This window comes from Diabrotica virgifera, chromosome 1 (assembly GCF_917563875.1).
Source record: "Diabrotica virgifera virgifera chromosome 1, PGI_DIABVI_V3a".
In the NCBI taxonomy this organism is placed as follows: domain Eukaryota; kingdom Metazoa; phylum Arthropoda; class Insecta; order Coleoptera; family Chrysomelidae; genus Diabrotica; species Diabrotica virgifera.
In genome coordinates this window covers 214,032,071-214,059,494 of record NC_065443.1, presented here as the reverse complement: position 1 = coordinate 214,059,494, position 27,424 = coordinate 214,032,071, and the positions used below count along the sequence as shown (strand labels likewise).

The 27,424-nt window shown below is 35.1% G+C and overlaps 1 protein-coding gene across 1 annotated transcript in view; it reads left to right on the top strand.

Annotated features, from left to right (window-relative positions):
- LOC114325774 (synaptic vesicle glycoprotein 2B) overlaps positions 1-21,604 on the top strand; it is a 57,295-nt gene extending 35,691 nt beyond the window's left edge. Inside the window, exons 4-7 of the mRNA XM_028273905.1 lie at positions 3,651-3,840; positions 9,747-9,957; positions 19,337-19,540; positions 21,437-21,604. Of these exons, the coding sequence (XP_028129706.1) occupies positions 3,651-3,840; positions 9,747-9,957; positions 19,337-19,540; positions 21,437-21,504 (673 nt within the window). The 3' untranslated portion in view covers positions 21,505-21,604. The remainder of the gene's footprint in view (positions 1-3,650; positions 3,841-9,746; positions 9,958-19,336; positions 19,541-21,436) is intronic.
- Positions 21,605-27,424: the final 5,820 nt, after the last annotated feature.

Sequence of the window (27,424 nt, the reverse complement as noted above, 5' to 3'; positions counted from 1 at the left end):
TCAATATTTTTCAAAAATTTATCGAATTATAGCAATGACCTCCCACGGAGAGGGGTGGGGGGTAAATTTAAAATTTTAAATAGGAACCCCGCTATATTTCGCGAAATGAACATTAGATCGAAAAACTACAAAATGCACGTATTCAATATTTTTGAAAAATCTATCGAATGACATCAAACACCACGGATGTGGGGTGGGGGGCTTACTTTAAAATGTTAAATAGGAGCCCCCATTTTTTATTGCAGATTTGGATTTCTTACGTAAAAATAAGTAACTTTTATACGTGACATTTTTTTAATTATGGATAGATGGCGCTATAATCGGAAAAAACGATTGTTGGAAATGGAAAATTAAATTAAAAAATGGAAAGTCCCCACTTAAATGGAAATCTTTACTTAACTTTTTGGTTTTAGGACCTAATCTTCACAACCCAATAGGTCCCCATAACGCTTGAGTAACTGCAAATTTAGCATACTTTCCTCCCCTACTATATATAAAAATAAAAGACAGTGCAAAAATGCGTGAAATAAAAACTGCCAAAACTTACGGATTAAAAACAAGACACAGTGCAAAAATGTGAGAAATAACAACTGGCAACTGCAAACCATTGCAATATGGTTTTATTTCCAAATTTATAAATAGTCAAACTAAGTCAATTATTTATCAATACTTTAAATTTATCTGCAAAAACAACCGCAGAAAAAGATATTACAAAGTAAAATTAAACTACATAATATACAATAATTGGAAAAAAGATAGAGTGCCGGCTCGGAAATCCTAGCCGATGGATGCAAGTGAAATAGGAAAATATGAAACGCAAAAAGAACGATGAAAATCCAGAAGATATATTTAAGAGTAAAAAATAATATATACAGAGTTTTCCAACGAAAATTTGAACCCTCCCCCAGAAACTCGGAAACCAAGAGTTTCTTCAGAATAAAAAAAAAACATATCAATTTGTATTGAAAGGGGGACGAATTTTCATGCAAAATTCGTCGCCCTTTCTCTACCCCACATCAACACCAAGTCTTTTAAATATCAAGTGTAGTCGAGTGCCACATCATTTGAAAGGTATTTTTTTCTCTATTAGGCTATTGATTATGTACTATAGAAAGGAACTACAACGTTAACGGGGTTTTATTACTTCATATGGTCAATGAATATCTATATATGAAAAAACAGCGGAGTGCTACCATTTAAAGGGGTGCGTTTTTGAGAAATGGGTGAATTAGTCCCTGGGCACAGGTTACATTAGGGTGAGTTCTATGCACTTTTGGTACAAACACGTCTACATAAAAATTGTACCTGGATAAATTTCCTATCTAAATATAACTTTTTAAAGTCAAAGATACTTTTTTTTACAAAAATATATTCAAAAGAAAAAGCCCAAAGAAACCCAAAAGAAAGAAATTTTGTTTTTTGTCCCATAACTTTTGTCCACGGGGATATAGGTATAGACATTGCTTCACAAAAAAAACTTACATATTTTTTCTTTAAAATGATGCTTAGTAGAGGTCGTTAGGATTTACAGTTTTCGCAATATGATTTTTCAAAGTTCGCCACTCACAGCAATTTTGGGCAATTTTCCTTGTTATTTCGCAAATATTTTTCTGTAACTTTTTTCTATGCAACTTTAGGCATATGCAATGGTACATGTAAGAGGAATAGAAATCGATTACCTTTAAAATGTTCTACTGTATAATGTTGTACGACTTCTTTTAAAGAGGTTATCTTTTTCAAGATTTTATACTTTTAACAAGTTTTTATATTTTTTACGATTATTTTTTAAATTTCCCATTATAACTTTTTTTCTTCTACATTTAGGTATATATTATATAATAAAAAAGAAAGCTTATTCTGTTTACTTTAAAATGGTGTATTATAAAAAATTCTAGGATTGTTTTTGAATAAGATATGCTTTTTCAAAATGTAATAAGTACTTGCAACGATTTTTGATTTTAGGATTATTTTTTAAATTTCTCCTTATAACTTTTTTATGTGATTGTGTGTTATGATTGAATCTTATTTTTTATAGGTAATACTTTGGATCCACTTGACTCGGCCGGGCAAACTTCAAAATATGGATTAATTCCAATATTTACTGTCAAAGCTCCTGCACCACAAGCTTTGCTTGAAAAAATAGCATGTAAATGTACCAAAGGATGTACAAAAAACTGCGGTTGTAGGAAGATAGGAATTAGTTTTTCAATATTCTGCAAAGGGTGCATGTGCATGGGTACTAATTGTGGGACTCTAAGACAACTGAGGTGTCAGAGGAAGATATTGAAGCTAATGCTAACGAAGAGATGGACTTTGATTTTGAAGTTTTTTAAATGTCAACGTTTAAATAATTTTAACTAAAATGATGTTTTCTAAGACTAATGTTTATGTAATTTTTGTAAAAGAAATAATTTTAAATAATACAGGTAAAAAAATATCAAAGAATCACTCGGTTTCCATTATTTAAATATAGATGATACACCATTTTAAAGAACAGAAAGTAAGCCCTCTTTATTCAGCAATATATAGTATATTCATGTACAAGAAAAAAAAAGTTATAATGAGAAATTTAAAAAATAATCCTAAAATCAAAAAGCGTTGCAAGTACTTATTACATTTTGAAAAATAATATCTTATTCAAAAATAATCCTCGAATTTTTTGTAATACAAAATTTTAAAGTAAACAAAATAAGCTTTTTTTATTATATAATATAATATATACCTAAATGTAGAAGAAAAAAAGTTATAATTAAAATGTTAAAATGTAAAAAATAATATTTTTTTTATATTAGGTATTATATATTATATAATATAATATTATATTATATATACTATATATAATATAATATTATATAATATACAATATATCATATAATAATATAATTTTATTTTTATATTATATTATAAAAAATCGTTAAAAGTATAAAACTTTGAAAAACCATAATCTCTTTAAAAAAAAGTCGTACAACGTTAGACAGTAGACCATTTTAAAGCTAATTGATTTCTATTTCTATTACGTGTACCATTTCATACCTATACCTAAAGTTACGTGGAAAAAAGTTACAGAACAATATTTGCGAAATTACAAGGAAAATTGCCCAAAATTGCTGTGAGTGGCGAACTTTGAAAAATCATATTTCGAAAACTATAAATCCTAATTACCTCTACTACACAACATTTTAAAGAAGAAATATGTAGGTTTTTTTTCTGTAAAGCAATGTCTATACCTATATCCTCGTGGACTAAAGTTATGGGACAAAAAACAAAATTTCTTTCTTTTGGGTTTCTTTGTGCTTTTTCTTTTGAATATATTTTTGTAAAAAAAGGTATCATTGACTTTAAAAAGCGATATTTAGATAGGAAATTTAACCAGGAACAATTTTTATGTAGGTATGTTTATACCAAAAGTGCATAGAACTCACCCTAATGTAACATGTGCCCAGGGACTAATTCACCCATTTCTCAAAAACGCACCCCTCTAAATGGTAGCACTCTGCGGTTTTTTCATATATAGATGTCCATTGACCATATGAAATAATAAAACCCCGTTAACGTTGTAGTTCCTTTTAGCTATCTTATTTTGAATATAATCAATAGCCTATATAGGTTTAATAATGAATTAAACATGTACATGTTTTTCTCATTTATAGGACCTCATTTGTTATGATGTGGTATCCACAGATATTAAACAGCATGAATGAACTAGGACAAACAGTACCCGAAAACGAAGTAACCATGTGTAAAGCGATTTTGTATGACGAATCTAATGAAAATAATTCCACCGATATATTTGCAGAACGCTTACTCAGTGTGGAATACAAGAAAGCTAGAGCTTTATCAGTAAGTATCTAACGAACGTTTTTATATCTCTTAAGGCCCCCATTCACGTTGAGATCGGTATCGGTACATGTCGCAAGTATCAGTATCGCGATACAAATCTCATATTATATTTGGCTGCTTCACTATCGCTGTATCAGTTTCAAAACTCTCTATCTTCATCGTGTACAGCTCTCACGCCGTCTTTATCACTGTCATGAAACGTATACAAATCTCTTGATACGTGTATAGGCCCCATTCACGTTGAGAGCGGTATCGATACATGTCGCAAGTATCAGTATCGCGATACAAATCTCTTAGCGAGCTCGCACACGAAAGCAATATCCTACATCACATATAACATACAGTTGTAGAATTGTTTTTTGGAAAAATTCAGAAAATAAAGTTATATTAAAGACCACGAGATCATAGATTTTCTTCACCCTGTATATGACAAAAATTGTATAGAGTCTAATTTAGTTAATAAACAGTGCTTTTTCGGGGAAGGTGAAATCGTTAATGTGGTTTTCGTTAATGGGTTTTTTGAAAGGATTTACAGACAATGGGTCGAAAATATTGCAAAGTGCATCAACAGGATTTTTGTAAGTAATTCGTAGAAGATTTAAACGGTAAACAAATTTTATTGAGTTTAAAATGTAAGGCTTTTTGTTTATTTCTTTGAAAAAGCGATAGTGCAGTGGAACTCCGATAAGTCGGCCCCCGATAACCCGGAAGTCCGGCTAACCCGGACCGATTTTCATCAGATAAACATTTTGATTTTCAATATTTTGTATTTTTCAATTTAATTGTGGCTTATTTCCAATCAAAATAGTTAATTATCAGACAAACCTTTCAACAATAAAAATGTATGTAATATAATATTTGAGAGATAATGTGTACTTATGTGTGTAATTTGAACTATACGATATTAAAAATGACTCATAGCACACGCCGCAGAAACAACAGCCACCTGTCTGTAGTATCTATTCCTTTTTATTTCAAACTGTCAGCATTGTTTAGGAAAGACTATTTAAAAAATTCTTTTATAAACAATGGTCTTTAGTATTGTGTGTCTTGTATTGTTCGCTTCCATTTGCTTACGTTTGGGTTTGGTGTTTTTTTTAGTAATTTTAATGAGTAGGTACTGTGCATATTTATAAATATATTTCATGTTATTTCAATTCTAACGGAGTTTATCTGTAAGTATACGTATTTTATTAATTTTTACCATATTCTCCGGCTTTATCGGATTTTCGATAACCCGGATCGGTCGCGGTCCCGATTAATCCGAGTTATCGAGGTTCCACTGCAATTTGATGCCTCTTAGAATTTTAACAAAGTGGAAAGTTGCAATACAAATTAAGTTGGTTTCTTAGGAAGATAAAGTATGGATGTTTTTGGGTAGAGAAAAATCGATGGAAGGGATGAGAATGGGGAGTCTGAATTTGAGAGAGAAAAGATGGTCACTGTGTAATTAACATCTGGGGAAAGCAGTCCAGTTTTCGAAAAGTGAGAAGTCAGTGTAAAGTGGTGATATCGGCTTTTGCGAGCAGAATCAAGTTGAAACGAAATTGTTGACCGGTTGAGAAGTAAAATTTTCCTGTGTCCGAGGAAGATTCCTTTGTTCTGTCTAGAACGAGTAGCTGATTGGTATCTACATATTTGCACAAAATATCGAGCAAGGAGAAAACTGAGTAGAGACCTCGAGGAGTCCTGGTTTTGTTTGTTTTGAAGCAGTTGGACGAGAGGGACCTTTTCACTACATCCAAAAGAGTACGTGTGGGAGAATCAAAGACGACGCAATCTGGGGAAAGAAGGAGTGACGAAACAAAAAGGTTAGTCAAATCATTTTTCGAAACGGAGAGAGCTTGTTTATATCCACACCATATATGCTTATTTTTTTTTTGTATTGAACAGTTCTATAACTCATTTAGTCATTTCAATTTTAAATAATCAATTCAAAAGGAGAAAAGTAAATTTTATTAAATTTAGTATGAATAAGTAATAATTTATTTAAATAATTTTTTTGTTAAACAAGGAGACATCAGAACTAAAGCTTGATTTATTAAGTAAGAAATTGTTGCAACCAATTTAGATTTTAGTAATTTTTTAAATCTTATTTATACGGTATATTGGATAAATAAAAAATAGATTGCATTTATATGATATTGAATGTGTTTAATTTCCCTGTCTTACCCTGGAAGCAGTAAGTAACTAGAGATACTAGAAGGCACGAATTAAAGGTATTGCATCGAATACAAAATTAGCCCTGAGAATAAAGTTTATTAGAAATATAATTTGAATTTGGTTTTGTTTATATAGGCAGAAATTAAATTAATTGAGTAATCAATTAAATTAAGAATTTGCTAATCAATCTAAGATTCAGTGAATTTGTACTCTACGAGCCCCCTAGTGGGAAATTTTTGGGGTAGTTCTGATTTCTTTCATTATATATGGATTTTGGGCTGCTGAATCCGAATCTGAGGTTTGCGGACAAAATTTCGTGACGAAACATTGAAAAAATCACGAAAAAAGCGAAAAATTCCTGCCTTTTCCCGCTTTTTTGCTTAAATCTCGAAAACTATTAACTTTTAGTAAATGGTGTGTTAACAAAAATTAAAGTACATAAAATTCTCTACAAATATCAGTATTTACTTTTTTTTCAGATGAACCGTTCGGTTTAAAGTGCAAGTTGAAAATTGCTAATTTTCAACGGTCTCTGTAAAACCCACTTTTTACATTCCAAAACTTTATTTTTTATTAGAATGCTGTCATTTGATACATTTCTGCTAGTTTTCTGCACAAGTAAGTAAAAAGAAAAAAAGTCGAAATTGTACAAATTCAGTATCACAACAGGCCAGACAGGGGGCCACGTTCTGCCAACAGTTGAAGCTTGGATTTAAATTCTTCTGGCACAAATTTTACAATATTTTTTACATCATTAGAAAGAATCACTGTTCTGTCTAAGTTGAACAAGATCTCCTCTAATTGATCCACCATTGTTGATGATAGGGCCATTGACTTAATCACTATTTTGGCCAGAGTTCTGTGAGTTCGTACTGCCCTTGTGTAAGCGTGACCAGAATTTTTTCGGTTGATTTTGCCGCATGTATGGTATTGATATTGGCTGAAGTTCAGCCAATCCACCATCTTGTATAATGTAACCAATTGCCCCCATGAAGGACATCAATAGTGAAATCCACCGAGCGTTATAACAACATTTGACAGATCAGGATCATCGGGACGACTAGTAAGGATGTCTTTTGCCTTGAGGTAGAGGTGTTGGTCAAATGTCACCAGACATGTAACTTGCTTCAAGGATTTAGTTTTCTCTACTCCGTTCAACAATTCTGTAAATATTGTATCGTAATCACTTCGAGGAGCGTTGATAAATAGCTGGTAAACAATAAATGTTAGTTCATATGGCATGTTTCTTGTGACAGCTTCCATGAATCCATTCCATCCTAAGAGGCCGGGAATATCTCTACTTTTCCCATAGAGCCACAGAAGATCAGGCACAGATGGAGTCACAGTTTCAGTTGGTGTGAACATTCCCTTCGGATCTATTATCTTGATTTCTGATAAACCTTGGGATTTTGTCCTTTCAAAATGAATTAGTTGAACAGCTCCCTGACTTAAATAAATCTCAGGCGTGAGTTTCGTTTTTAACCGAGGAATGGATTGGTTAGGTGCTACTGCATGTTTTGGTGCAATAAAAGAAATGCCACCCATGACGTGAAAAGTGTTGTATCCGTCGATTTTATGTACTTTTTGAGTGATTGGGCGATTGTACAGATTTCTCATGCATAAACTATGATACCGGCAATCAGAGGCTACTAAGTCTGAGACAGGCAAAAGGCGTTTGATTATGGCTTTGCCATACTGATCATCACGTTCTTTTGCTCGTTTTATAACAGTTTCTTTAAATAAAACTCGAACCTGATACACCATATTGTGGTTGGTTGTCTTTTTACTTTGCTGTTCTATAAACCCAAGTGTTATGACGAGACCACACATAAAACATTGAGTTTTGAAATTAAAAGGTGGTGCAGTAGAACGTCTTTGAACTTGCTCCCTATCCTCCTCAACTTTCTCATTTTTACATCATTGTAATTTTTACGACCTCACGCTATTAACAGCTTAATTAATCTTACTCTGTCATTAAAAAAAGAAGAAATATTGGAAATAATTCTTATTTATTTATAAGTAGTAGAAATATATTATGTATTTATAAGAATCTAGGAGAAATTTATCAAATGACAGCATTCTAATAAAAAATAAAGTGGGTTTTTGCAGAGACCATTCAAAATTCGCAATTTTCAACTTGCACTTTAGACCGAACGGTTGGTCTGAAAAAAAAGTAAATAGTGATATTTGTAGATAATTTTAAGTATTTTAATTTATGTTAACAGATCATTTACTAAAAGTTAATAGTTTTCGAGATTTAAGCAAAAAAGCGAGAAAAAGCAGACATTTTTCACTTTTTTCGCCATTTTTTCAATGTTCCGTCACGAAATTTTGTCCGCAAACCTCATATTCGGGTTCAGCAGCCCAAAATCCATATATAATGAAAGAAATCAGAACTACCCCAAAACTTTCCTAGTCAAAACACAATTTTATTGAATCACTAATACAAGAGATAAAGTAGAGCATAATAATACGTTGCGGAAAGATATGCACTGAGTGTCACATCTGGTTTTCAGTGAAGCGAAAACCAGATGTGACACTCAGTGCGTATCTTTTCGCAATGCATGTGATATACGATGTAGGATATTGCTTTGGTGTGCGAGCTCGCTTAGTATATTTGGCTGTCTCAGTGTTACAACTCTCTATCTTCGTCGTCTACAACTCTATCGCCGTCTGTATCACTGTCTTGTAACAAAAACCCAATCCTCATGACTCATGACACGTGTATCGCAACTTGTCGAATGGGGCCCTTTATCTTTTGAAGTTGTAAAAAGGGCGCTATTAACGTTGAGCTCGGTGTTGGTACATATATCGTGACAAATTGCGATACACGTATAATGGGATTTGTATCTGTTTCACGACATTGATACAGTCGGCGATATAGTTGTAGACGACGAAGACAGAAGTTGTGACACTGATACAGAGATACTAAGCGAGCTCGTACACCAAAGCAATATCCCTACATCGCATAACATACATTGCGGAAAGATACGCACTGAGTGTCACATCTGGTTTTCGGTGTGACACTCAGTGCGTCTGAACACCAGGTGTGACACTCAGTGCGTGCTAAAACCAGATGTACACCCAGTGCGTATCTTTTCGCAATGCATGTTATATGATATGCGATGTAGGATATTGCTTTGGTATGCGAGCTCACTAAGACAGCCAAATACACTATGAGATTTGTATCGCGATACTGATACTTGCGATATGTATCGATACCGATCTCAACTTATATACATTTTTTTAAGATTCAGCTATCTTTCATTTGTTATCGGTTAACTCAAAACTGAAAAAACTGTCGACAACAAACAGCGTATGAATGCGGGGAACCTAACATATTACAAAATTATATTTGTATAATAATAAATACTTTATGGATTAGGTATACAATATTCTTGAGAACATATATAAAATAGAACAATAAAACAATATTCTTACCATTCCATGGTAAGTATCTACATATTCTTGAGAAAATATGTAGATACTTACCATGGCAAGATGTTTATAAAAACATTGTTCTTTAGGAGGCAATGACGCTATTACATATAAGATTGTGTATGTCAACCTAACATAGTTTCAATTTCTTGCACACGCCTATTAACTTTCCAAGTTTGTTGTTTGTTCTAAAATTTCTGTATATGTATTTTATTATCATCTTGAATAATATCACAATCTTTATGATCAGCTAATTTAATTTTTTTAACTGACTTTCACTGATTATCGTTCTTACTATGTTTTAGTCCACAATTTGCCATGACAATGTTAATGAAGAAGTATTCTTCGTATCTCTAATGATAGGATTTTTATATGCAGTTTGCTACATATCAATAGGAACCGTGATTAATTTGGCTGGACCCAGAAAACTTCTAATAGGATTTATATCAGTTACCACGGTAGCTGGAATATGTGCGCAGTTGATCAGCAGTTACACATATGTACAAATCTCTCTAGGTGAGTAACAAAGTACTTATATACAGTGTATATGCAATATATACGTTTACATGAATATATACAGTAAGGTTTCTTTTTATGCGGATTATTTTAATGCAATTTTGAAGTTGTGCGGTTTGTATTTCATCCAAAAATTTCTATTATTAACAACTTTTACAATTAATATTAACTATTTCCCTTCAGAGGTCAGAGTAATCTGAGGGTTTGCAATTCGGAGATTCCCCTCGTTACACGATGTAGCATGTAGCTATGATGTAGCTATTACATCAATCAGTTTTGCATTGAAAAGTATAACTTGTAGGTAATTGTTTTGAGATTAAATTTAAATATTGAAGCGTTATAGTTATTAGGGTACCAAGGGTATTGTGACGCCTCACAACCCGGCCTAATTATTCTCGATATTTCTCCGCGTTACGAGTAAAGGCCAGATCTTCCACGGCGATTCGAGGCGACCGCTGCCAGAGTATTTAAGAACAGGAATCCGATCACAGGCCAGTCAGTTAATATTTTACCATCGCGTGAATTATTGTAACGTGGCGATCGGGTTATTGAAATGTATATATTTTTTAAAAGTAGATAAATAATATTTGTAAATGAATTAAATAAGTTAGAAAGTGTAACATAAATTAGATATTGTTGTAAACTTAAGTGTTAAATTGTAAGTGATGTAAATAAAATAATATAAGTAAGTCTTCCTTTATTTAAATTAAACTTAGTGCCTAAAGATATAAATAAATAAAATAGTAGAGTCAATCGCGTAACAAACTGGTGATCAGAAGTGGATAAAAAATAAATAAGTAATATAAGCTCGGTTTAATACAGTGTGGAATCTTTAATAATAACTAAATATAAATCGTAATAAATAAAGAGTGTGACCATGTCTTCACAGTGTAAGCCGAAACTTTCTGATCTGCGCCTTACGGAGCTCAGAACAGAACTGGAAAATCGTGAGCTCGACGCAGCGGGGAAAAAGGCTGATCTAGTGGTTCGTCTGAAGAACGCACTACAGGAAGAGGGTCTTGATCCAGAAACCTACGTGTTTGAGGACAGGCAAACTGCTTTAATTTCGTCAATTTCTAAAGAGATTTCTCAAGTTTCCTCGGATGTTTTGAAAGTTTCGACAGACATTACATCGTTAGAGAACAAAGTTTCTAGTGAAATCTCCCAAGTTTCGACAGACATTACATCGTTAGAGAACAAAGTTTCGACAGACATTACATCGTTAGAGAAAAAGGTTTCTAGTGAAATCTCCCAAGTTTCCTCGGATGTTTTGAAAGTTTCTACAGACATTACATCGTTAGAGAACAAAGTTTCGAAAGTTTCGGGTGATATTTCATCCCTTGAAAACAAGATGACTAACGAGATCTCTAAAGTCACTTCGGATTTTGACGACAAGATATCGTCCATAAAATCTACTTTTGAAGAAAGGATCAAGGAAATAGAGAAGAAAATGGAGGAAACGGAAAAAGTAGACAAAGGGATGGAACCCATCTTAACAGATATTAAAGATGATGAAACCAAATACAAATTGGAGCCACGGTCGATAGTTGAAGGGAGTGTAGGTCATGCTCGTGTTAAGGTGCCAAATTTCGACGGAAAGTCATCATGGAACAACTACATGAAACAGTTCGAATCTGCGGCCAGAGCGAACGGATGGTCCGAAAAAGAAAAAGCTGTAAACCTCACTATTGCTCTTCGAGGCGACGCTTTGGATGTCCTCCAGACCATAGCCGTAGAGGAGACAGATGACTTCGAGCAGCTGAAGAAGAGACTGAATATGCGATATGGGCACGAACATTTAGAGCATGTCTATCAGTCGCAGTTTAAAAATCGAAGACAAAAGAAAGATGAAGCTCTTCAAGAATACGAGGTCGATATTGCCAGGTTGGTACGATATGCATATCCAACAGCTCCCGAAGACATGATGGAAAAGTTGGCTGTTCAAACATTTATTGATGGCCTGCGTGATCATGAAATGCAAAGAACACTGCGATTAGCTCGTCACAAGACGCTGGTCGATGTCTTATCTGCCGCTCTCGAATACGAATCAGCTACCCAGGCCTCTGGTGGGTACAGTAAAGTGAGGACTGTGAAAGAGGAACAGGATGAGGACAAACTTGACCAGCTTGTTAATATGATGAAAGACATTGCATCCAAGAAAACGAAGACCATAAGGTGCTGGAACTGTGGTGAAATGGGACATGTACGGGGCTCATGTAAGTACCCTAGGTACAATAACAATCAAGAGACTCACCAGCAGGAAAACTAGAACGGGTCGGCCTTAGGGGGGCAGCTTCGACCCGCAACTTTTCCAAAGACCCTCTCATACTAATAGCTTCTTTGAAATGTCGTGAAGATAGTGTATATGTGGATGGAGAAATAAATGGTAAAAAGTATACATTGTTGGTGGATACCGGAGCGACCAGGACCATTATACGACCGTCAGTTTTAAACAGCCGTAAGAAACTCTTACCAACGAGGTTGCGACTGCGGACTGCCACAGGTGAAAACGCCAACACCCATGGAGAAATCCAGATACAATTAGGGATTGGAGCAGAAAAGTTCGTCCATACTGTCATAGTTGCAGACATCGAAGAAGATGTTATATTATGAATGGACGTAATGAATTTGCATGGATTTCAATTGGATTTTAAGAACAGGGTAATCAAAGTTGGCAACGAGGAGGTATTTCTTCATCCACATGATGACAGCACTGTGCTAGCAGCCATTAAAGAAGATACAGTTGTGCCTGCGAGGAGTGAAACGATCATCGTAGCGTGGCTACAGGGAATTGTGGAAGAAGGAACACCTGTTATGATGGAGCCATGGAACCACGACGAGGAGGTTGGCCGAGGAATCATAATTGGAAAGGAATGGGTTACTTCTGCTAAAGAAATTCCCGTGAGATTGATTAATGTCAATGACTACAGTGACCATCAAGAAGGAGACAAAAGTAGGAACTTGTGTACCCGTGACGTCCATAATCCGTCAGACGACAACATCAGATAATTCCAACGACAAGTTCGACCAAATGGTTGCAGTTGCAGGCCAGTCTCTAAATCAAACGGAAAAAAGAAAATTAAGGGAATTTCTTAGGCAATATCGTGACATATTCGTACCGAAAGGAGGAAAGACAGGAAGAACGACAGTTGTCAAATATAAAATTGACACTGGTACCGCTAGGCCAATTCGTCAAACAGCTCGACGATTACCACAGGCAAAGAGAGAGGAAGCTGAAAGGATTGTTCAAGAAATGAAGAAAGACGGGGTGATAGAATCTTCTACGAGCCCATGGGTCTCTCCGGTGGTCCTGGTCAAGAAGAAAGATGGAACTACGAGGTTCTCTGTGGACTACTGTTTGTTGAACAATGTTACCAAGAAAGATAGTTATCCTCTGCCTCGGATCGACGACACGTTGGACACATTGGCTGGAAGTAAATTGTTTTCTACGTTGGACTTGAAGTCTGGATATTGGCAGGTAGAAATGGATCCAGTGGACAAGGAGAAGACGGCCTTTACGACAGGATCTGGATTATGGGAATTCAACGTTATGCCGTTCGGACTCTGTAATGCTCCTGCGACATTTGAGAGGCTTATGGAAAATGTGTTGAGAGGGTTATCTTGGAAGACGTGCCTGGTGTATTTAGACGACATAATCGTTTTGGGGGAGACGTTTGAAGACCACCTGAAGAATTTAGAAGACGTTTTTAATCGACTTAAAGCTGCCCAGTTAATGTTAAACCCCAAGAAATGCCAGCTATTTCAAAGTAAAGTCAATTATCTAGGCCATATAGTCAGCAAAGAAGGAGTGGCCGTGGACAAAGGAAAAATCGATTCCATTAAGGAATGGCCGGAACCAACTGATAAACATCAAGTGAGAAGTTTTCTGGGACTGTGTACTTACTACCGGAGATTCATTAAGAAGTTTGCAGATATCGCTAAGCCATTAACACGACTTACAGAGGAAGCAAGGGATTATTGCTGGGATGGAGACTGCCAAACGGCCTTTGAAACTTTGAAGAGGCATTTAATTACAGCGCCAATATTAGGGTATCCACTGCCAGAAGGAGAGTTCATCTTAGATACGGATGCAAGCAATGTGGGAATTGGAGGAGTGCTGTCGCAGATCCAAGGAGGACAGGAACGAGTCCTTGGATATTTTAGTAAAGTGCTTTCAAAACCTGAACGAAATTATTGCGTCACGAGAAGAGAACTTCTAGCAGTAGTAAAATCAGTGGAACACTTCTATCAATACCTCTACGGAAGGAAGTTTCTAATCCGAACCGACCATGCCGCCCTTAAATGGTTAATGCAGTTTAAGAATCCAGAGGGTCAGATAGCCAGATGGATTGAACGACTTCAAGAATATGATTTCAAGATCGAGCATCGGGCCGGAGTTAGCCACAGGAACGCTGATTCTCTATCTAGAAGACCGTGTCAAGCAGAATGTTCCCATTGCAACAAAACAGAGTCAAAGGAAGCAGCAGTACTAAGAACAACAGTGGTCAACGACGAGTGGACGCCTACCAAGATCAAGGAAGAACAAGAAAAATATCCAGTTTTACAGAAGATTCGAAAATGGAAAGAAGAAAATCGTCGACCATCTTGGCAAGAAATATCAAGCCTAGGCTCAGTAGTTAAGACGTATTGGGCCCAGTGGGACTCATTTATCTTGGAAGACAGCTTGCTCAAACGAGTAATAGAAAATGATGATGGTTCAGTGAGGAGAACACAGTTGGTGATTCCAAAGAGCAGAATAGCCGAAGTACTTCGTCAGTTACACGACAGTCCATCAGGAGGGCATTTTGGTGTAAAGAAAACCCTTCAGAGAATTCGGGAACGATTTTATTGGATTAATAGTTCCGACGATGTGAAGGACTGGTGTAAGAAATGTACTACCTGTGCTACAAGTAACGGACCCTACCGGAAAAGAAAGGCTCCTATGAGACAGTACAATGTTGGAAGTCCGTTTGAAAGAATAGCTTTGGATATTGCCGGGCCATTTCCAGAAAGTGACAATGGATGCAAATACATGTTGGTGGTAATGGATTACTTCACGAAGTGGGTGGAGATCTACGCAATTCCAGACCAGAAGGCCGCCACTATTGCAGATGTGTTAATCAAAGACTGCATCAGCCGATTTGGAGTACCTCTGGAGATCCATAGTGACCAAGGAAGGAACTTTGAGAGCGATCTATTTCAAGGAATCTGTGATAAACTAGGCAGGAAGAAGACAAGAACCACGGCCTATCACCCGCAATCGGATGGAATGGTGGAGCGTATGAATAGGACAGTCGGCAAGTATTTGACAAAGATGGTGTCCAATCATCAACGAGACTGGGACCAGTACCTTCCGTTCTTCGCAATGGCCTATAGATCTGCTGTTAATGAATCAACTGGCCAAACACCAGCAAAAGTCCTATTTGGACGTGAGATGCATCTACCCTGTGATCTAGAGTTTGGATGTCGACCTGGAGAAGATGTTGCTGGTGAGGATTACGTGAATGAATTACGAAGAAGAATGGACGATATACATGAGTTGGTCCGTTCTAATCTTCAGATCGCTAGCGACCGAATGAAGAAACGATACGATACCCAAGCTGAGAAGGGATGTTTCAAGGAGAGCGACGAAGTCTGGTTTTATAATCCAAAGAAGCGAACAGGTTGTTCTCCCAAGTTGCAGCAGTTCTGGGAAGGTCCGTACCTCATTGTCAAGAAAATCAATGACGTTATCTACCGAATAAGCAAGATTCCTAGGGGAAAGCCGATGATAGTCCACCATAACCGGTTGGCGCCGTACGAGGGAGACCACGACGTAGATGAAGAAGTGGAAGTCAACCAAGTTCGAGAAATACCTGACCTTACCTTTGAAGAGTTCATGGGTGCCTACGGAGGTACCGGTAAAGCAAGACATGGTGTTACCACTGAAGAAAAGCGAGATCTTCTCGCACTTCCCGATGACTACTCGCTGGCCCATACCATCCCGGCCAGTATCAAAGACGCACGAGGGTTGGCATCCGCCTTCCGAAGGAAGTTTGGTCGAGTTGCAGAACTTCAATGCCAACTGCCATCTCCTGGCAAAGCATTGAAACTCCAAGATGCATCACGTTACCTATTCTATCTGGTAACAAAAGACACTGTCCATGACCAACCTACCTACCAAGATGTATGGGATGCATTAATTCAATTGAGAGAGCACGTGTTGGAGTCCGACGTGCAAAAGTTAGCAATGCCAAAGTTAGAATGCCGCCAATTAGACTGGAGAGTTATCCGAAATATGGTAGAAGAAATTTTTAAAGACACCGAGGTCCAGATGTTAGTCTGTTGCAATCCGCATAGTTACTGGTGCGGAGAGAAGACCGTCCCCTGTCACTTTTATACAACTGGGAGTTGTAAAAGAGGGTCCAGTTGCAGATACCAGCATCCAGTTCCAGTCCCGACAAGGTTCCAGGAGGAACCATCTTTTAAGGAGGGGGCAATGTGACGCCTCACAATCCGGCCTAATTCTTCTCGATATTTCTCCGCGTTACGAGTAAAGGCCAGATCTTCCACGGCGATTCGAGGCGACCGCTGCCAGAGTATAGAACAGGAATCCGATCACAGGCCAGTCAGTTAATATTTTACCATCGCGTGAATTATTGTAACGTGGCGATCGGGTTATTGAAATGTATATATTTTTTAAAGTAGATAAATAATATTTGTAAATGAATTAAATAAGTTAGAAAGTGTAACATAAATTAGATATTGTTGTAAACTTAAGTGTTAAATTGTAAGTGATGTAAATAATATAATAAGTAAGTCTTCCTTTATTTAAATTAAACTTAGTGCCTAAAGATATAAATAAATAAAATAGTAGAGTCAATCGCGTAACAGTATTATAAGGATAATAACGCTTGAGGTCAATGACGAGAAATCGACCCAGTGTTCTATATACGGTCAGTTTAATTTTACTTTTTGAGACCATTTGTCTTTCCAGGCCAGAGTAACATTATTAGCATGGACTGTTCGTCTCTTGATTTTTTCGCTGACGTTGTTGTACTTAGTCATTAACTAACCTATTAGGTACATGAAGGTGTCCAGACCTTCTAACTCTTTATAGTCAATTATTAGTAGGTACAGTCGAACCCGCTTATTGGAATAGCCGTCGTGCCAAGAAAAAGTATTCCTATAACAGGGATATTCTAATAACCGATCATATAAGCCTGGCAAAAACGTTTTGGGACCTCAATTGTCTATTCCTTAAACCGGGATATTCCTTTAACCGGTATTCTAATAAGCGGGTTCGACTGTATATATCTCTGATTACTAGAGTTGGTATATACCTACCTATTTCGTTTTTTGGGCATTTATTTTGCGTTCCATTTTCAGTACAGACGCCTTTAACAAGCGTTTCACATAAACTCAACTCTCATTTCTTTTCTTTAGTATAGATATAAGACAGCTTCCCAAATACTGGCCATCTTCACTTAACTATATTGTAATTTGCACTGATAAGTATTTTTGTAAATTATTATTGAAATGCTTACTGAAACAAAAATATTCGATTTATACGACTTATCCAATGTTTAAGATAGGTTTTCCAATTTTACAAATTATAATGTTGTTCTGAAGCTATTTCCTTGTGGAATTTTTATGATTAACTATTGAGATGGGAAATAAGCCACAATTAAATTGAAAAAATAATTTTATTAACGTTTCGAAGCCCAAATCGGGTTTCGTTGTCAAAATACAAAATACTACTAAAAATAAACAAAAATGTTGTTGTTAATTAAAATTCTTCTAATAATTTATTTAATATGACTCATTTATATTCGCAGTAGAAGACTTTAAAATGATATTGCCAATATTTATGAGTTGCGTTCCTGGGACGACTTTACTAAAAGATAGTTCATTCGATTACATGAAATCAATCCCAACTCAAGAATATCCGTCACAAAAAATCATGGCATGTGATCTGTCTTTAAAAAGACAGCCAAATACAACGATGACAGTAAAATTCTCGCGTTAGAGATTCCATAGTAAATCACGAGGGAAAACCAGCAAAAAACCTCGTGATACTATCCCGACATCGCAAGTACTTGTTCTTACATTTAATTTACTTTCAAAAAACTAATACCAAATTCTGACTTTAATATGTTTAAATAATAAATAATATTAATAATACATAAATATACAATAAGTAATACTAAAATATAAAATTTGTACTAACTCGATATGTTATTGACTTACTAATCGTGGTATTTTCTTTCTATTGACTTCCTTTTTCAGTATGGGTAACCACATCGTACTGCATTCTACCGAGGAATTTGCGACACAATTGGTTTCATTTAGCATAATTAGAGCCGCTTCTTTGATTTTTCTCTTTCTACTATCTGATTCTTTCAGGACTATACTTGAATCTCTCCACTGAACTCTATGTTCATTATCCCATGCGTGTTGACATATTTGAGATCTATCAAATTCTCTATTTTTAATATAAGACTGATGTTCACTTATTCTAACGTTTAATGGTCTTGATGTTTCACCTAAATAAAATTGTTCGCATTCACAAGGTATTTTATAAATGCAATTCTTTGTTCTTTCTTGTTCATTGTTAGGTTTAATTTTAGATAGAATAGATATCAATGTGTTTGTTGTTTTAAATGTTGTTGGAATGTTGAATTTATTTCCTATTGTTTTAAGTTTCTCGGATAGTCCTTTTATATATGGTATTTATATTTTCCTCGTATTATTTCTTGTGAATATTGTAGGATCCCGTTCTAAGTTGTTCTATTCCATTCGATCCAATCTTGACAATTCCTTATTTATAAACGATAAAGGATATTCATTTTTTAATAAAACAGATGTTAACAATTGTTTTTCTTCTAAAAATGAATTTTCGTTAAAACAAGTAATCTTGGCTCTATCATATAAGGATTTAACGATTCCCTTTTTAATGTTGATGTTGTGATTTCTATACATTTGAGTCTCATATCCAGTATCCTTCTTTGAGAATAAATCATCAGGAAAGGCAAATATGAACTATCTTTTAGTAAAGTCGTCCCAGGAACGCAACTCATAAATATTGGCAATATCATTTTAAAGTCTTCTACTTTAAAATGTATAACATACGTCTGAATTGCCAATATAAATGAGTCATATTAAATAAATTATTAGAAGAATTTTTTTACTTAGCAACAACATTTTTGTTTATTTTAGTAGTATGTACTTTGTATTTGGACAACGAAACCCGATTTGGGCTTCGAAACATTAATAAAATTATTTTTTCAATTTAATTGTGGCTTATTTCCCATCTAAATAGATTAGAAATTATAAATCATCAATTTTGATGAAATTGGTATTTTACAAGGTAGTATCTCTGAGCTTTTGATTTTTGTAGGTATTTTCCTAATGGCGGCTACTGGAGTAGGTATAGTAAACGCAATAGTTGTTGACTTATACCCGACAGAAATTCGAGGAATGGCCCTGGCAGTTTCTCTGATGTTTGGAAGATTTGGTGCCATGACAGGCTCAAATATTGCAGGCTATATTTTCTTTAACTTATGTGATTATGCATTTTACATTATCACAGCTCTTCATGTAGGTACGTATGCAAATAATATAAAATTAACCATGAAGGGAAGTATCCATAATTTTTTTGTAAATGTAATTGTTCTAAATCAGTGGTTCTCAACCTGGGGGGGCTTGAGAGAATTTCAGGGGAGGCGTGAGGGTACAAAGAAAAAAAATTAAAATTAAAAAATATATATTTTGTTAAAAAACAAAATGTTAGTGATTTGTTTAATTTTATCCCACAGGATTGAATACAAAAACTTAAATTTGGGAGGTTCAAAATATTTTTTTTATAAGATTTTTTTACATCTGGTTTTGGTAACACTTAAGAAAAAGTCACACGTCGCCACTGGTGTCATTTTGAAATTTTAAATTTCAACCCCGGAGAAAGGGTGGCTTTCACCCCCGGGGTGGAAGCATACATTGGCACCAAGTCAGGTTTGTTATTTGCATCAGTTTTGAGCTACTGTCAAAATTTCAACCAAATCCATGAAGGCCTTTAGAATTGCGAGGTGAATTGCTTGAATGAATGTACTATAAGGAATATATTGATATAAATTTTGTTCGAAGCATTCAACTGGGTGATTGTTTATGGATTGGAGAACACCCTGGACCGTCAGAGAACACTTATTGTTCTTAATTTCATCCATTTGGATTGGGAAATCCATTAGGAAATGCTAATGGATTTTCATCCATTCTGTTTATTGTTTCAGTTTTGTTCTTTATTATTTTAATTTCTCATTGATCGAGTAGATATTCAATTTTTGTCTTACGTTTTCATTTGTCTGTCTATTATTAAGTCTTGTAAAACTGTCATTCTTCTGAAAAATCTCATAGCTTTGATTCTAAGGTTATCTCTTTGCCTTAATACTCAGCTCTCAATCCATATAACATAGGAAATTTTTATAATTAACATATTGTAACATATTCTTAGGAGCGTGTTATAAGTAACTCGATGCAAGCTGCACAAGAGAGAGGGAAAGAGCTGAGGGAGACCTATGCCCAGCGGTGGACACGTACAGGTTGATGATGATGAACATATTCTAACCACGTTATTTCAAAATTGAAATTGAATAAAAAAAAGGTTGCCAGTGTATTGTTGTAAGCCTAAGTAACACTTCGAGAACTAACACAGAAAGAGAAGCCAATGAAGAAGTCAGTTAGTTTTAAAAGCAATACTTACAAAACATTTCCCACTTTCAAGAAGTCAAAAAGTGACATGACATTTGACTCCAATAGTTAAGGCAGTAGGTAATTTCAAAACTAATAACACCACTCTGATATGTTACTAATTGATAATCTATATCAAAATATACGGGGTAAGACAGGGTATCTTTCATTCAGTGTAAAAATGACCCCATCAACTTAGCTGTCTCTGTTCTATAAACTCCAATGTAGATTGTAGTATCAGTTCGTTCCTTATATATATTATATTTCTTTAGTCTTTTCATTTTAGTAACACTTTTAACTTTTCTTAAAAAGTTTATCTCTAGAGCCTGTATCGTGCTCTTTTGATGTTCCATTAGAACACACGGATAAGACTGATTATTACTTATGCCATAAAGCCAATGACACAAAAATCTAGCTATATTACAAACATAAATAATATTAACAGTTGTAAAGAAAATAACAAATAATAAAAAATAAATACCCAGCAAAGGAATAGAAGGGAAGAATAGAGAAGAAAGAAGACATAACAGACAGAGTGATGCAATAGCTAAGAAGAAAAAGTTGCAATAGAGAATATAGAAAACTAAAAGGTCTAGAAAAGTAATTCTTGATGTAATGAAAAAAAAACAATTTTTCCATAAAATAATTATACTCAGCTAAGAACTAAAAAAAAATACGAAAATTTAGTCAACAGTAGTTTTTAAAAAGTCTATTTTAATAAATATTTATTTATTCTAAAGTTTTTTTTGGTTTTCAGTGGTAATTATTGTCATCATACTCTTGCCATCACAAAAGCCCATAGGACAGAAGAAAGGACCAATCTAATGAATACCATCTTTGTTTAATAGGTTTAATAAATTATTGTTATATAGTTTAAGTCTAATTTTATTGTTTTTAATAAACTTTGTATGTAATTTGTATAAAATTCTAGTTTTCTCTTATCCTGTACCTATCATCATTCTCTTTGGCATTACCCCTATGCAGTGCTGGCTTCTGTACCAATGTCATTATCATTCCCTTTCACCACATGTCCTCCCACCAGATCCCATCGCATATTCATAAAAAGCATCAATACCTGCCATTTGCTAATGATATAGCAATAGCAGCAAGAAGCAAACAGGCAGTGATAAGGATAACTAAAGAACTAGAAGAAGAAGAAGCCATAAAAAAGTTCAGTTAATTTATAATAGGCTCACGAAGTCACAACTACAGTAGAGTCCCGCTAATCGAAACTTCAGTAATCCGAAAATCCGCTTAATCCAAAAGAGAATTTGGCAATAGATTTGAGGAAAATAAATATGCAGTGACTCTAAGAACCCACTAGTTTATAAATTTATCTAAAAATAACAATAAAATATTATGTAAGTATGTAACTTGACTGTTATAAACTTTCTAAGTTTTACTTTTTTTGAGAAAATCAGTTAAATTTATTTTCTTTAATGAAGAATTCCTCTCTCTCGAAGCTAAATTACGCCAGCGTCTCAAAAATATGGTAGCTACTAGCGTGGCGGCAGGGTGTTGCTCTACGTAGTATCTATAGCGCTAGATCAAACGCAACCGCAGTGTCTATGTGGGTTGGCAACCTAGAGTTGGCAGGTAGCAAAACAGACATAGTAATATTAAAAGGACCAAGACAGAGACCAACTTTGAGCTTTGATTTAAATGGTAGCATTATAGAACCGAGTAACTGTGCTAAATATCTGGGCATACACCTTGATTCAGGTTTGAGATACACGAAACACTACCTTATAAATACAGTTCAGAAGGCTGAACAGAGAATTGCTGCTATGACAAAGATTATGCCGAATATAGGCGGACCGAGCAACTATAAAAGAACATTGCATCTCCAGGTAGTACAATCCACCCTCCTATATGGGGCACCTGTATGGCTTGAAGCGCTGAGATTCAAAAAATATGAGGAAATATTAACGAGAAGTCAAAGAAAACCCCTCCTGAAGGTAGTAAGTGCATACCGGACTACATCGACGATAGCCCTACAGGTGATCGCGGGCACGCTCCCCATTCACCTCCTAGCAAAAGAGCGTAAGATTATATACGAAAATAATAACGGCCACCTAATAGTGTTGAAAGCCGAGGTAAGAGAGCAAATGCTAAATGAATGGCAACAAGCATGGGAGTAACAGTCAGAAAAAGCACAATGGACGAAAACACTAATTCCAGATGTGAAGGAGTGGTACCAATGTAGGTTTAAAAGAACAAATTACTTTTTTACTCAATTCCTGACCGGGCACGACTCATTCAGGTCTTACACATATCGTATAAGGAAAACTGAAGATGACTTATGTATAGAATGTGGAGTGCGTGGCGACGTAGAGCATTGTGTATTCCATTGCAACGTTTTCCACGATAAACATGAGAAGAAAACTAGGTGAAGTAACACCAGAGACTATAATGAATGTAGCCATGCAAAGCAAAGAAAATTTCAACGTGATAGTAGACCTAATAACAGAGATAATAAAAAAAAGAAACGCGAGAGAGAGAGAGCGAGACAAGATGGGAGATGAGAGAGTGACAGAAGACATCATCACGGATATTTTATCATTTATTTTACTTATACATCTTTTATCTATACACTTTTTATCTTTACACTGTTTTATGAATACTTATTTTATCTTACTTTATTTTATTTTAGTTGTGTACACTTCCTTTTAGTTTAACTTTTTTCATATACTCTTCTTTTGTACACAGTACTCAATGTTTTATTTCTAGAACAAATAAAAGAATAACTACTCCTCACAGTCGGCTCTACCGACATGGAGTAGAGATAGGGTCAGCAGCGGGGCATCGGAAGTAACGTTTGTCAAAAATACGTACCGGGTGTCCACGGCTGGAATGAGGGGGTTTTAGTGGGTAGGCAGTTGCGTTTTCACGATTGATTCGCTCGGCTTCACGGGTGTCTGAATCGGGCAATCGGACTGAATCCCACACACCAGAGTAGAGGACAGAACACCAATTTTTGGGGTGCTGCGGTCTACCCTGACGGTCTTATGAAGATTTCCTCCTTCCCACAAAAAAAAGTGTCTATGTGGGTTGCCCATTTTTCGCTGTTGACATCTTTTCCCCATCACTTTCATCAGAGGGTTTTGAACGTTCTTTCTTCTGTAACCATTTCAATGATTTGCTGATCATCAATCATCATATATCTCGGGGCCCATCATCAGCTCGCACCCATTCTTTTACATCATTGTTATTCGCCTCTTCACAGCCAGAAATATTTTGTACAAGGTCCCTCAACAAATTGGTTTGTTTAGTCTCTAGATCTGGCATTTCTCCGTAAGTAAGGCCTGGTCAAATTTTTTTCCTGGACTTTCTTAAACTTTTTCATTTAGAGATTCCCAAGCCACTGCTACCCAGTAAATGACGTTTTTTATCTTGAGTTTTTCTAATAGTGGCAGTAATTTGTCTTCATAACTGATTAGTCGCCTCAAGAGCGAAAATTGAAAGAGATGAAATTTGAGAAGCGCTTGGACTTCTTGGACGAAGGATAAGTTTCCGCTATTGACTCCAACTTTTTGTCTTGAAAAAACGGTGTTTGGTCGTAAGTTTTAGTTGAATGGATTCTTCTATTAAAAGGTTCACTACTACTTCTTTTTTATTATCATAGGCTCTTATTGCGTTCGAAACGAAAGTACTATACTTAATGATAGGCATATTATTTATGTTATTTTTTATTAAAAGAGTGTTTTAAGAAAATCTGTTTAATCCGAAAAATTAGGTAATCCGAAATGGGTTCTGTCCCAATTATTTCAGATCACCGGAACTCCACTCTACTTCCTACCAGAGCTAACAAAAACTGGTCAAAATAGTATGAACATACTTATGTCACCTATGAGTGACATGAGCACTGAATGGGTTGATGACATAAAAACAAAATACATGGAATCCATATGTTACAGTTAAGTTGATTATCCAGTTGGAGTTGACTTTTACTAGTTCGAGTCAACTCTAACGGCTGGTTTCAGTAAAAGTTGATTATAAATATAAAATGAAGATTTATATTCAACATTTAATAGTAAAAGTAGACTCCAACTAGGAAAAGTATACTCTTCCTAATGCCATTTAGAAAAAGTTGATTCTGATTCACACAAACAGCCGATTCTAGAAACTAAATGTTACTGAATATGTTCAAATTAGTCTAGGCTGTATCGTCGCCCCGTTAGGTAAATTACTCAGATTAGAATTTTTTGCACAAACTTACTTAAAAAGAGGTCCTTATAACAAATCTACTGGGTGCCAGGCAGTACCTTGATCGATAAATTGTTTAAACAATTTTTTTTAGACAAATTCACAAAAATAATTTTTTCACTTCGAATAATTTATTTAGATCATTTGGGCCATAGCAAAAAAAGGTATTTTGTGATTTTTCTCTAAAATTGATTGTTGTCGAGTTATACGCGATTTAAAATTTGAAAAATGCGAAAATACCCATTTTCAAGGCTTAATAACTCGGTTAAAATCCATTATTATGAAAGTCAGAAAGTGACCAAATCAAAGTTTATAGCCCCCTCTACAAGATTCAGCAGAAATTTTCGTCACTACTTTATTACTAAGCTGTTATCTTTAATTATTAACAATGAGCGCTAAGTGCGTATTAGGCGGCCGTCAATGGTGAGTGCTAAAGAGATGTACCATTCCGGCCGTCCAATGGTGAATCTCACTCGCACTCACATTGACGGCCCCCTAAATACACGCTTAGCGCTCACTGTTGATAATTAAAAATAATATCTTATTAATGAAATAATGACAAAAATTTCTTCAGGATCTTATAGAAGTAGCTTTAATCTTTGATTTTTTTTAGTTTGTGACTTTAATATCGTATGGCATTTTTGCCGTTCGGACAGTTCCGGCGCCATTATATCTTTAACCTTGTTTCAAGTAACTAGTGTCGATGTACACTAGCCCAGGGGGACCGACGGCTTAACGTGCTCTCCGAGGCACGGTGAGACGGCTCGTGTCATTATTGGAAATGAAAATGGTTTGTCTTTGGCAGGACTCGAACCCACGTGCACTGGCGTATGAGGCCAGCGAATATGCCGTTACTCCACGGCCGCTCGCTCGACTTTCACAATAATTATCTTTAACCGAGTTATTAAACCTTGAAAATGGTTATTTTGACGTTTTTCAAATTTTAAGTCGCTAATAACTCGACAACAGTCAATTTTAGAGAAAAAAAGGCCCAAAGGATCTAAAAAAAATTTGTACGAAGTGAAAAAATTATTTTTGCGAATTTGTTTAAAATCATTGTTTATCGCCAAACGTCACTAAAATCATTCATTATTGTACTCATTTGCCCTCATTTTCGGCAGTAAAGTAACACTTTGTTGTATTGAAAGAAGAATGTTACTTTACCTGCCGCGATTATTAATCAAATTAACCGAGATTGAATGTAAGTGGTCAATGGCAGCAATCGATTATTTATTTGAGTGAAATTAAAATTTATTTACTTTAATTATTAAAAATATTGTACAAAATTGATCTTATTATTAATAAAATTTATGTCAAGAAGTAAAATTCTGTAGTGTTTCGCAATTATATTCATACAAAATAAATCAAAACTTTACAGATTTAGTAATTAGGTAGCAATATAGTCCTGTCGCCAGGGGGGGTACAACGGCGTCCTTAATTCAGATGGACTTGCCCAAGTTTTTTTATGTATTTGACCCGTAGAACACGAATTTTTTGGGTAACAGTTGATCCGGATGTCGATAAGATTGTTATAAACAAAGAACTCGAGGAATCACATAACAGCGATTTTTCGCAAAACAAAACATTTTTTTGTATTTTTTGGGTGATTCTCAGCAAAAAATGGTCTTACAAGTTTTTTCGTAGGATGCATAATTTTCGAGATAAACGCGGTTGAACTTTCAAAAAATCGAAAAAGTGCAATATTTAAAACCGAATAACTTTTGATTAAAAAATAAAATAGCAATTATGCTTACTGCATTTGAAAGTTCAAGTCAAAGTCTATCGGTTTTGATTATTTGGATTGCTAACTATTAAGTTTTTATTTGTTAAACAAAGCCATAAACACATAGTGTTTCCCGTGCCCAATGCATGCGTTTTAATGTATGTAATTTACGTAGAAATTGTGTGTATGAGCGCCTACTCGTTCGATTTCAAATGCGAAATGCATTGAAAACATCATTCAATCACTATGTGTTTATAGCTTTATTTAACAATAAAAAAATTAATTTTTAGCAATGAAAATAATCAAAACCGATAGAATTTGACTTGAACTTTCAAATGCGGTAAGCAGAATTACTATTTTATTTTTCAATCAAAAGTTATTCGGGTTCAAAAATTGCAATTTTTCGATTTTTTGAAAGTTCAACCGCGTTTATGTCGAAAACTATGCATCCTACGAAAAAACTTGTAAAACATTTTTTGCTTAGAATCACCCAAAAAATACAAAAAAATGTTTTGTTTTGCGAAAAATCGCTGTTATGTGATTCCTCAAGTTCTTTGTTTATAACAATCTTATCAACATCCGGATCGACTGTTACCCAAAAAATTCGTGTTCTACGGGTCAAAATACATAAAAAAAACTTGGGTAAGTCCATCTGAATTAAGGAGGCCGTTGTACCCCCTCCGGCGACAGGACTAATATTGATAACTATCGATTAAACATCAAAACCGGCCATCGTGCAAAAGTCATCTGTCATTACTGTCATATGAATTTTTTATTTCGTCTAAAATTAAAAAAATTTCCTCAAAGTTGTAAGTA